This window comes from Centropristis striata, chromosome 19, assembly GCF_030273125.1.
Source record: "Centropristis striata isolate RG_2023a ecotype Rhode Island chromosome 19, C.striata_1.0, whole genome shotgun sequence".
NCBI lineage: Eukaryota > Metazoa > Chordata > Actinopteri > Perciformes > Serranidae > Centropristis > Centropristis striata.
Genome location: NC_081535.1, coordinates 32,401,462 through 32,413,891, shown reverse-complemented (window position 1 = coordinate 32,413,891; position 12,430 = coordinate 32,401,462). Strand labels below are relative to the sequence as shown.

Here is a 12,430-nt window from a genome sequence, read left to right as displayed (position 1 = left end):
GTCAACTAAGCTCCTTTCACCAGCCAGTTTTTTCCACGTCTCAACAAAGCAGCAGCATTTATTTTCCAGACATTCTGGCCTTTTATTTACAACCTCAATCTAGATATGTCATCCTCTTGTCTCTATATAGTATCAAACAAATCTTCTCCATATATGAGACTGAGATTACCCTAGAGGTCACAGGTCATTGTATACAAGAAATGCTACTATGATGTCTAACATCATCAGTGATACCCATTTTATTCAATTTCAAGGCTATTCGTGGACACCAGTATGCAGAAATAGGTGAAAATAACATTTTAATGCATGTAAAAATACTGTGCTTTTTCCCTTCTACTGCATGTTATCAGCATGTATATAAAGAGGAGACTTGTGGGTACCCATAGAGCCCATTTTTATTCAGATATCTTGAGGTCTTGAAAATCTGAAATGTCTGTTTTCCCTCACTAAAAAAAATAAAGTCACACACAACACTTCCACTTCCGCATGATGAAAGCCGAGCCGAGTTTATCAAACCACAAAGTAACTAAGCCGGTTTGCTAATCCTACTATGTTTTCATCCTGATTATAGATAATGAGCTGAACAAAACTCCAAACAAGTTTCTGGTGATAGAGAAGCACTTATCTGCGCTATAACACGACTGTTGATAAAGAATGAAGTAATAATTCACTCATTTAGCATCTGGCTAGTTAACTAGCTTGCTTTCTAATTCCACCATACTTTCATGCTACTCCAAGTACAGAAAATTAGCCGAAAAATCTTCCTTCATCTGGCAATGAAAATGTGTTGCCTGTGCTTCCTGAGATTCGACTCGTTTAAGAAACAGTGTCACCATCTCAAAAGAAAACAAAAAAAACAACACAAATATAATTTAATTTGGTGCATACAATTAAATTACAACCAATGCAAACTTACAGAACATGTCAGAAACCAAAGTTTTGATGAACTAAGATTATATTTATTAAAGCCAGTAGAATGTACAAGTTGTTGTCTTTGAACGTTATTTTATGGACAAATGAATGGGGGTTATATTTCCCACATGAACCGCCCTCTCTTGTGGTATTCAGGACATTGAAAGTGGAAATTTTGTGAAAGGTTCCCGACTCCTTTACACGACTTCCTGTCGTATTAACAATGTTACGAGTTCCATTTGAAGGTAGCATGAATCTATGAATCTAGGACTGCACTTCACCTTATTGTAAAGTATGTGGGGGGAAACAAACTCTCATATCGTTAGCCTCATAGCATATTTACCTAAGTCATATTTGAGCGTTTCGGAAAACAAGAAAAAAAACGATACATACATCACACTGGTCTTTTTTTTTGGAACGAACACAGAGTAGTTCTGCTCACTGAACGCTATTCCGAAAATATGAACAGGTTCACTACAAAAACTCAAAATCTACAGTATCTAAGACAATACTTATCTTATATCTTGTCAAAATGTCTTATTTCTATTCAAAACAAATCTCTTTACAAGTCTCTCTTTAAAAGTGTTTTGCTGGCGTTTACATCACTTCATCATACCTTGTTGCAGAAATGTGATTAAAAGTAAAAACACACTTCTCCTAATCCCTTTGATTGACTGAAAGTACATTTATTGTCTAGAAAGTTGAAGAAACATGAACTACCTTAGGCAGATATCACAATTTGGCCAAAAAATGACTTAGGCAATTATGCTATGAGGCTAACGATATACCCCCAATTTAATTATTGTACATGTACGCTGGTACAAATGGTCCCAGGAGGGGGGAGGGGGGGTTGGAGTGCCTTTTCTGACGTCAGGCTCCATGTGACGCACTTGTAGCGATGTAGGGATAAGAAGAAAGCCAGGTCTCTGCAGACCAAAGGCACGCACAGAGGTTTACAAGCTGTTGCTAAGTGTGTGTGTGTGTGTGTGTGTGTGTGTGTGTGTGTGTGTGTGTGTGTGTGTGTGTGTGTGTGTGTGTGTGTGTGTGTGTGTGTTACAACAGCTGTAAGGCCATCAGCCATGGCTGATGCTGAGACAAAAGGACTCCCTCTCCTGTCAAAGGCCACACCAGAAGCCCAGGGCGTCCTTTGCTTCCTGTTTCTGTGTACAATTTGTCCGGCAAACAAAGAGGCGGGGGAGCAGAGTAGAAACAGGAGGGAGAGATTTAAAAAAAAAAAAAAAAAAACTTTTAACACTCAAACAGACTTTCTATTGTGCAAGCTCACAACATCTCCTGAAAAAAAGCAGCACACTCAACAGCTGTAGCTCCCTGTGTGTCAGTAAACACACTCGGTGGCACTACCAATTCAATCACTGCCTTGTGTTGGTACCTGAGAGCATCTGGTTGAGAGAAATTGTTTTTACAGCACGTTAGCTGAATGATTAAAAAGAAAAACTATGCTGAAAGATCTCCTCCATGTTTTTGACATTTAAGGGTTATACTTCTTCTCCACGCACGCACGCAGAGTGGTTAGTAGAGCTGGATATACAAGTATATTTAGCTACTAATTGAATCCATTGCTAATTTCACAGGGTTTCAAAACATAATCAAGATACCTGAATAAAGGCTCATTTGGGAAGAAAAAAAAAACATACCAGTTTAAGTGTACACTAGATTAAGATTTTTTATTTATTTTTTTTAAAGAAAAAAAGATTCAGTTTTGCACACAGACACGAACAGTGAGCATTGAATGTGTACTCTGCATTTAATCCATCCTTTACATATTAGTGCAGGCCGGGTTTCTGCTATACTCAGTGGCGGTGGCCTGCCGCTGCTAAATTGTGCAGTTGAGTGTCATTTTTTATACTTTCTAAATTGCTGATTGATATTTACAAACACACACCATCCAGGGCACAAATAACCCAAATTTACCCCCGCAGCTGAAGAAGATCCTAGAGGAAACACTGCAGTGAACACACCATGCTTAGGAGCAGTGGGCAGCACATTTCAAAGTCACTTATCCTGGGGAGCTGTGGGGGGTTTGGTGCCTTGCTAAAGGGCACTTCAGTCTATAGTTATAGTCTAGTCAATATACAATATACTATATTTATAATATCTCATTGGCCTCATAAAGCTTTTCAACAGGTGTTATCTATATTCTCCTTCAACATACCAGAGATAAACCTTTAATTTTAGTTTGTTGGTTGGTTTTGCTTGTTCCTAACTGCTCACACAATAACACAGTATTTGTTAAATTGGAGGCAAATTACTTTAGGTTAGCTGCCACAGTTAGCCACTGGGACAACTGAGCTTACTGCCAAGTTACAAGAAATTACAACCAAAATAATTTCTACAGTAGAGCCCCAAAAATAACGTAGATAACAACTACAGATGTCTGCAGTAAATGATAGACTGGTGGCTGGGAGGGGTTTTACTGCTCATCTAAGGCACCAGAGACGACTCCAGCAGAGGGCTACACATGCTGTTAACCCATTGAAGCCTGGAAAGTGGATACGTTGTTTCGTAGTATTTGTATAAGCTCTCAAATACTTTTTGAATTTCATTTCTATCTGCTACAGAGGCTGAAAAATGTGTTATTTAGTAGAAGTGTTGACACTTCTGTTGAATTTCCTGAAAAACTCCAGGTTTTAGGGGCTTATTTTAAAATCGCCCAGAGGTTTTACAGGCATTTTTTACAGGCAGTTTAAGGCCTAAATGGGTTAACAGCAGCTTTGCTACCACAGACACTACATCAAATAACTACTATAAAACACAAGTTGTGTTTTTTGCTAACAGCATTTATCCAAAGTCTGTCCAAAGTCAAACCAAGCTGTATTAAACCAAATGTGAAATTGTCAGTTAATCAGCACTGCATTACACAGCGGCATGTGTGCAGCTCAAACTATCCAGGACACAGAGAATTTGGACTAAAAAACCTTTGTTTTGTGGTCATTAACAGGCTGTTTCTGTCCTTTGCGTGTTCTCTTTGAACAGCTGGCTTCCTTTCAGCACCAACACGCCACAGAGCTGCACGCCCAGCCCGCGATCTGCAGCTACACTTCTATCCACTTCATTACAAATAGTTTAGTATCACTGCTGTCCACAATTGTGTTCTTTAAATGACACATTTATTAGACATAAACAGAGAGCAAGACTGACAAGCAGAGACACACACACACCAATAGGGAGCGAGGTGGGCAGAGAGGTGGGGGGGGCAGCGTGTCAGTCAAATGTCAAGACCATCATCATTAAAGTCGAGTCATTTAAAGAATGTGACACTAACAGCTTCGCTTAGAGCACAGTGACATTTAAATGATGATTATGAGTCAGAATAACGTTGTGTTACATCACATCAATTGATATTCATTCAATCTTTTTTTTTTTTTTCTGATTGCTCCAGCTTTGCTCCAACATGCAAAGGTTGTTGAAATCAGTTATCAAGTCATCAAAAATGACAACTTGCTTTTTGTTTGTTTTGTAACTTTGAAAAGGGAATATATTTGAGTTATTATTTGGACCTAATAAAGCAATTTGTAGGTGCTGCACATTTCCAAGTTGAATTTAATCAGAAAGTACTCAAATGAAAGTAACTATTAGCTGCTACTTTCACTACATCTTTAAATCTTTAATCATCATCATCCTACAGGTGTTACATGTGGCCTCAAAATAACAAATCAAAAGAACGAACTGTACCATGTGTATGTGGACTTGGTTTGGCCGGTTGGACAGTATATGTACCATGCACCAGCAGAAATGTGCCCATCAGTAAAATTTTGTTTATTGCAATACTATGTATATGTTTCTACTGCCGTATAAATTCTTGCGTAATCACAATTTTCTGGTCAGACAGAGTAACACTGTAAACACAAAGGACTTTACAACCTGTGAAATGTTGTTCTCAGGAACCTTTGACCTAAAAGGTTTACTGTTTTGACATTTGGTTTTAACTGGTATGTTGTTGTTGTTGTTGTTGTTGTGGTAATGGAACTGTGGAAGTTCAAAATAAGGAAAGAATTGAATTTGAAATACAGTATGGTCATTTTAACCCATTGACGCCTAAAACGCCTGTAAAACCTCTGGGCAATTTTAAAATAAGCCCCTAAAACCTGAAGTTTTTCTGGAAATTCAACAGAAGTGTCAACGCTTCTACTAAATAATAGATTTTTCAGCCTCTGTAGCAGATAGAAATGAAATTTAAAAAAGCATTTGAGAGCTTATACAAATACTACAAAACGACGTATCCGCTTTCCAGGCTTCAATGGGTTAAACCATCTCTTTATTGAATTTACAGAACAATTACTCTGACTGCGATATATACCATTAATATTTGGGCCATATTGAGAGAGTTGGCTGAGATTGCAAACTATGGTGTAAGTTTACATTGATCGGATCATTACCTGAATGACTCATAAAGTAATGGAAATGCTACAACTATGCCTTTTCACACACAGTGGGGCTGCTACTGGAGTAACACATCAATATTTAAGCGCAGCGCGTTTATGCTCGGCTGCACCGGAATGAATCAATCAGCCCTGTCACCATTCCCGTTCTGACTCGTCAATATGGACCTACAGCACGCTGGCGCTCAAGGGCCCAACGCACCAGGACAGGGAGACATTCCTGTCCCTACTTGTAATGTACCGTCCCACCAAATACAACTGGTTGTCTGCTAGTGAGGCTCATCATCTCTGCTCTTTTACACTCACTGTAGGGGTGTGCCATATTGTATCGTTCACGATAATACCGGTATATTTTTTTCATGGTTAAAAAAAATGCATATGATGATATTGGCAACATTCCTACTTCTTGACGTAGCGGTGTAAGGTTAACATTAGCTAACAATTAAAGTTGTTTTAATCACAAAAAGCTATTTACTCTCTGTCGCTAAACACATGCAGCTTTCAAAATAAGAGCACAGTGTGTTAACAGAATCCACCACAGAATTTACAAGAAGACCGTCAAAATAAGATGCCTTAAATAAAACATACAAGAACCTTTATTCTCCTTTACAAAATGTCATTAAAATATGCCACCGGAACCCCTAAATGGTTATTTTTATTATTTTCTCATACATTTTTTATTGTATTTGGCAACTGTTGAGATTTGCACTTCACACTACATTTTAGATTTTTATTTATTTATACAGACTAAAAAAAACAACATAATTTCTAGATCTTTTTAAGTATTTCGTAATATCGTCAAGAATATCGTTATCGCAAAAATAGCCTGAAATATCGTGATATTCTTTTAGGGCCATATTGCCCAGCCCTAACTCACTGTGGAAGTGTTCAGCAGTCATCAGAGAAATGCAATGGCACTTAGTCGTTTTAACTGCCCTGACAGTACACTGGAGGACTTATTGATTGCTGTGAAAAAGTCCATGGGCAACAGTCAATTCCTACAGTGGATTTTCCATTCCACATTTCGATTAGATCATGCCATCCACCAAGAGGGAAAACTCTTTAATGTTCGAGAGGATACAGCGGAAACACCATGGTCACCATGACCTTCAAACCACAACGAACCTCCCCGATTTCATAGTCCAAAAAGTAATTCCCAGATATTGCACCAAACAGTGCTGCCTCTATGAATGTGAGCCAACCACAGCAGCTAATTAAATCCTGCCATCTATCAGTTCATCGTGCATATCTCCGCTAGCAGCAGTAATTTTGTGGTGATGAAACAGGCTCAACTGATACTGTGCTTGCATACTTGCCATTAGGACCCAATATATTGTAGGGACCACAATAGAAGCCCTCTTTCACAACCTTGAGAAAGTAAGAGACTAGCTTGTCATCACAAACTACTTGAAGGTTGGCTGAGAGAGCAGCTCATCAGCTGATTCAGGGATGAAAGGACAAGGAAGGATTCTTGGTTTACTACACAACTGACCGGAGGCAGCTATCTTGGACACATAGCATCCTGTTTACTTGGGGGGGACATACTGGACACCAGTCCCTACCCATGCCATTACTATTTGCACATACAGTACACTGTAAAAACAAACCTGTTGTTTTTACGGTAAAAAAACGGCAGCTGTGGTTGCCAGAACTTTACCGTAATAAATACGGTGCAACTTTTTGTAATATTACGTTAAAATTTTATTAGCACTGTTGATTTCCCGTTTAAGATTGCCATTTTAGTCCATATTTCAGTGTAAAAATAAAAAGTTTTTCCATCAAAAGAAACGCTGCTCTGCCATATAACTGACAAGAAACACTTTATAAATGCCAGATTTACCATTAAATATTACAGTATATTTCTGTTGGAGATATGGTGTTTAGTACATTTAACAGTGAAAAAAGTATTTTTTTACAAAAAATAAATGCAAAAATGACGGCTTGTATATATATTACAGTATATTTTTGCACGACGAACATGGTGCCAGTGTATTTTACAGTGGAGTAATGTTTTTGTTTTTTTTAAATGTAAAAAATACTGTTTTGGCTGATATATACATTTACGATGTTTCATTGTTACTGAAACTGAATTAACCCATTTATCATTTTACGGTCTTTTACTGTCATGGTTTAGCAGTTTTTCACCGTAAAATCTACAGACATTTTTTACAGTGTAGGTAAGCAGATACAACAGATGGAAGCTAGCATTATATAGTATGGGTCTCAAATCTTTGCAATACTAGTCTGGTTCACTCAGGCTGGGTCCTGTGGAAGAGGAAATGGCAGTTTTGGGTCCTGACTGACTGTGGGACCCTCAAACAAATGTGTTTTTTTTACTTTTTGCAGTTACTAGCCCCAAAACTGACCAAGCAAAACAGGCAGAACGCTGCCTCCTTCATCCTAAAGTGTGGGATTGGAGATTATATTTGACTTTGTACACTGTAAGAAATGTTAATGCGCATGTGATAGTGTGTAGAAAGCTTTTTAGGAAGCTGATATTGTCCTTGACCTTGACATCTAAAGAGCTAACCTGTTCCTGGAAGCAGGCTTACCGACTTATCTGGAGAAACTGATTTGAGTAAAATCCAGAATTTTTTTGGGTTTATGCCATTTGAATAAACCTTACAAAGGCTCAGGACAGGACCACTTTGCATACAATTGCTGCCTGTGTTTGACTGTTCTCAGTACAGCAACAACATGCATAATCCATTGGGTGTTGCATCACATCCTGTGTATTGATGCAGTAAATGCTCACAGCATTTCCAGTAGTAACAGTATGGCTCAGGGTAATAAATGTCTTTCTAGAAGTCAATATTTATGAAACCACTCAGACCAATTAGAATCCACCCTACTGTGTTTTGAGGGCCAATAATCTGGTATCAGATTTTCTTCAGATTTTTTTTTTCCATAAACATCTTTGTCAAGGATCTATTGACTTCAGTTGTTTATGAGCGCTGACAAATATATGTCCTGAGACAAGATATTTTGCAGCTGAGCAAAGGACTGTTTGAAATGGAATTAGGTAATACGGATAAAACTTTGCATAGTATATGCATTTCTGATTACTCAATTATTATGATATATATTTCTGTAAAAAAAAATCTATTGCAAAAGTGCTTTGTGTAAACGACCTTGAATTACTGCATTGAAGTATCCATGGAATTAAAACGCTTACTGATATGACAATGACATACTGCAATTAGGGGTGTCATTCATGATAATACCAGTATACATTTTTTATGAGTAAATAAAATGTATATCATGATATTGGCAACATACCTACTTCTTGACATAGTGGCATAAGGGTTTCCCATTAATAACCCAGACTGTGGTCTCATTTGCTGCGCTAACATCACATTTCAAGCTACTGAAAGTATTTTTACACGATTGTGTGTCTGTCAGCTGCCCTCGAAACAATTCAGGCATGATGGAGAAATGTGCCTACCCGTCTGTATCATGATCTCTGCATCTGCGCCGAACTTAATACTATAAACCTGTCCATGCTGTCAGAGGTGCAAACACACTGCTGCATTATGCCATTCATTAGCCGCAAGCTAACATTAGATAACAATTAAAGTTGTTTTTCATCACAAAAAGCTTCCTGGTGCTAAACACATGCAGTTTTCAAAATAAGAGCACAGTGTGTTAACAGAATCAACCACAGAATTTACAAGAAGACTATCAAAATAAGATGCCTTAAATAAAATAGTGGCATTAGAATGTGTGAGGACACCGAATTTGGGCTTTTATGAAAAAAAATTCTCGAGACCCCCCCTAGCTATTTTTCAACACTGCCTGGCTACCCCATGTCCTAGTGGAAAGACCTGACGAGAGTAATGCATTTTACTTAAAAATGTACAAAATTTTCTCCGGGAGAGAGAGTGAGAGTGAAAAAATTGGGAAAGTGATCCAGACCAGGGCCCAAACCATAAGGGAACTGATTATTTGTAAATCATGAGAGTGTGGTCATTCCCCGGCTGCAGTGACGTGCAGACACACAGAGCACTGAAAACACTGACACTGAGGTCTTAAAGAGACAGTCCCTAAAATGAAGTGTGTCAGAAAGAGGGTGAACAATGCTATATTCACACATACAGTATGAGAAGTATTTTTTTCAACATTAAAGCATGTAAACATGTTCTAATAGAGACTCAAATGCATGTATGAACCTAAAAATGAGTGCAATATAAAACTGTAAAACTCCCGAACAAAGATCAGTGTCATTTAAAGGTGACTGACTTCATTACTAGACACTTAAAGGACACAGTCACACACCTCCATCAATGTCCCTATAATTCATGTTCTTATTTAGAAATAATCACCTGTTTGAGCTGCATCAAACATCTTTATGTGTCATTTAGAAAAGGCACCTGGGGATATAACATTTGAAAAACAGTGCATTACATGAATGTCACCTATTCATAGCCAGCGTGTTTACAGTACAGGCTTTGGAATAGCTCTCCATTTCACAGTGAGTACCCAGTGTAAATTCATCAGGGCTATGATGTATTAGCCAGGCTACTGCTGCCAGCGGCCACTTTGAATTTTTATCAAAATGTAACCTTGACTGTTACAGGTGACTCAGGGTCAAATAAACACACTACAATTCATTGCCCTGCATTAGAAATTACTCTTCATAATCACTTAAATGAAGGGACATGATTATGGCTCATCATGCCTTGTACAGTTCACTGGAGCAGCTGACAGATGACATGTGAATGAAAATGTTTTGTGATATAACTAGCATTTGTAGAGTTTATTTTTAGGCTCTGAAAGATGAGTCATACGTAGCCACTTACACTGTACATCCAGACCAAATACCACTTACTATACTGTGGGCCTGATGTGGTCTAGTCTGCCTAAATCCACTGCAATGAAACCAGATTCTCCAACATACATATGCAGCATATTTTAGACAAAGGTGCTCTTCAAACTTTGTGGCAACAGTTTGGGCAAGAGCCCTTCCTGTTTCAATGACAATGTGTCCACAAAGGCAGCTCCATAAAGAAATGCTTTAGTCTGCACCGAGCTCTGGCCTCAACCCCATCCAGCACCTTTGGGATTCACTGGAAAGGGACCGCGAGCCAGGTCTGTCAGAGTTGGACCTCTCTAATACACTGTGACAACCTGGACAACTTCAAGCATGTCACACATCATGAAGTTTTCACTACACACTAGAGAATAGCTGCTTGTAACAAAACAATGGCTTTCAGTCAGTGTGCCATTCATTGGAGAATCACCTGACCAACTCAAAGCCCTGTGCTCCTTTAATAAGTTTATTGTTCATAAAGTAAACAAAATGACAGAGAGAGCAGCAGAAAAACACCAGCTGGACACCTATAACCAGCTCCAACAGGCTCTGTTAGCATAGCTTCTGTCTCAAGACTTTAATCTGTGAATGTTAGGAAAAAAAAAAAAAACAAGCAGTGGTGCAAACTGGCTGTGACCTAGAAGTAGCATTCAAGGAAAAGCACATGATTTTTCTGTGTGCACTGGCGCAGAGACCGCCAAGATCTATGTGCACATGGCCGAGATCAGAGTGAGAAGATGGGATGTGTAGTATTAAAGCATGAATTAAACATGTGATCGTCCTCTGGGGAGTTATGATATATAACATGTTACAGTAATAACCCCTTATCATTCTAGTGGCAGCCACACCGCGGCTGTTCGAGGCTCCCAGCCATGTGTCGGCTTACCTTGTCCAGCTCGTCGTGCAGCTCCGACAGGGTGGGTCTGATGAGTTTCTCCCCCAGAGGCGCTGCTGTCTGCCGGTAGAAATCGATGTTGGGCACGGCATCAATGGTGTTGTGGCCAAAAGTCCTCAGGTAATAGGTGTTGGTGTGGGTGTCATAGTGATAGTGATGCTGGCCCCCTGTGGATGAATGTAAGCTGGTCTCGCTCATCACCGTGTCCCCGTTCTGCAGCCCATCGGCCGGCGAGGCGTCCGGAGAGGCCGCGCTGCCCTCCGCGCTCGGATCCGCGAAGTTCACCACCCGGAACCGGCCTTTGGCTTCCTCCCCACCGACACCTGGATCGGCAGCCGAAACCTCTGGAGGAGCGACGGGAGTGGTCTTATCGCTGGATGGGACAGTGGTGGAGGCGTCGGAGCTCGGGGACTTGTCTTCGGTGGCGCCCGCTGCCTCAGCCACAAGGTCCACCTGGAAGCGGCTCTGGCTGGGCGTCGGACCGGGCGGCCTCAGCCCGCTATCCGTGGCTAGATAATCGTATTCCGGCGGCGCCGTGCCCTCCGCTGGGGCGGAGGGTGTGGAGGATGGCGCTGACATGGCACAAAAAACACTAGGAAACGTGGAAACAGTGTGTTAAAAAAAAACACGCTATGGCCCACAAACGAAGCGGAGGAAGTGTGGGAGCCCGGGACTCGATCCCGCGACAAACTGTCTCCCTCCAGCCGGAGAAACACGCCGCTGAGGTCTCGCGGAGAGCGGTAGTAGCGGAGGATAGCTCGCTAGCTGCCTCGGAACATGAGGGGACAGGCGGCCAACTTTCAGCCACTCTCCTCCTTCTTCTTCCGCGGCAGGAAATCCAAAAGAGCCCGCTTACTTTACTCACTGGCCCGCTGGACTGATCGCGGCCACCTCCGGTCCGTCTGTTGTTCAGGACAGGATGCTGTTGTCGACCTTGCAGCACCTCCTCCTAGGCTCCCGGAGCTCTCCTCGCTGCTATTATACACACTGCAGTCGGCATCACTAAAGGGTGGGCTCCCACTGATGGGGCCCTCGCGAGATGTCATCGATCCCGTCTCTTTTTTTCAGTTGGGAGAAAGTATCGCGAGAAGACATCAGATAACCCAAACAGTAGGCGTGACGTTACTAGCCTCCTGGGGAGGGGAGAGATGGCGCCGAGGAGGGGAGGGGGGGAAACTGCAAGAACAGGCCCAATTCGTTTTTGTGTGTGTGTGTGTGTGTGTGTGTGTGTGTGTGTGTGTGTGTGTGTTTGTCTTCATATAGTTGTGAGGACCAACCCATGGCAGAATACCAACATTGTGAGGACATTTGTAGTTGTGAGGACATTTTTCCCAGTCCTCACAAAGAAAATGCTAGGATAGCCTCTAAAGGCCTTAATTAATCATCTGTATGAATTTCAGGGAAGGTCCTAAC

General features: G+C 40.8%; 1 protein-coding gene across 2 annotated transcripts in view; it reads right to left on the bottom strand.

The window, feature by feature from the left end:
- Positions 1-11,978, bottom strand: part of slc12a2 (solute carrier family 12 member 2) — a 78,523-nt gene extending 66,545 nt beyond the window's left edge. For both annotated transcript variants that reach the window (XM_059357366.1, XM_059357367.1), the window contains exon 1: positions 11,009-11,978. In XM_059357366.1, the coding sequence (XP_059213349.1) occupies positions 11,009-11,596 (588 nt within the window). In that variant the 5' untranslated portion in view covers positions 11,597-11,978. The remainder of the gene's footprint in view (positions 1-11,008) is intronic.
- Positions 11,979-12,430: the final 452 nt, after the last annotated feature.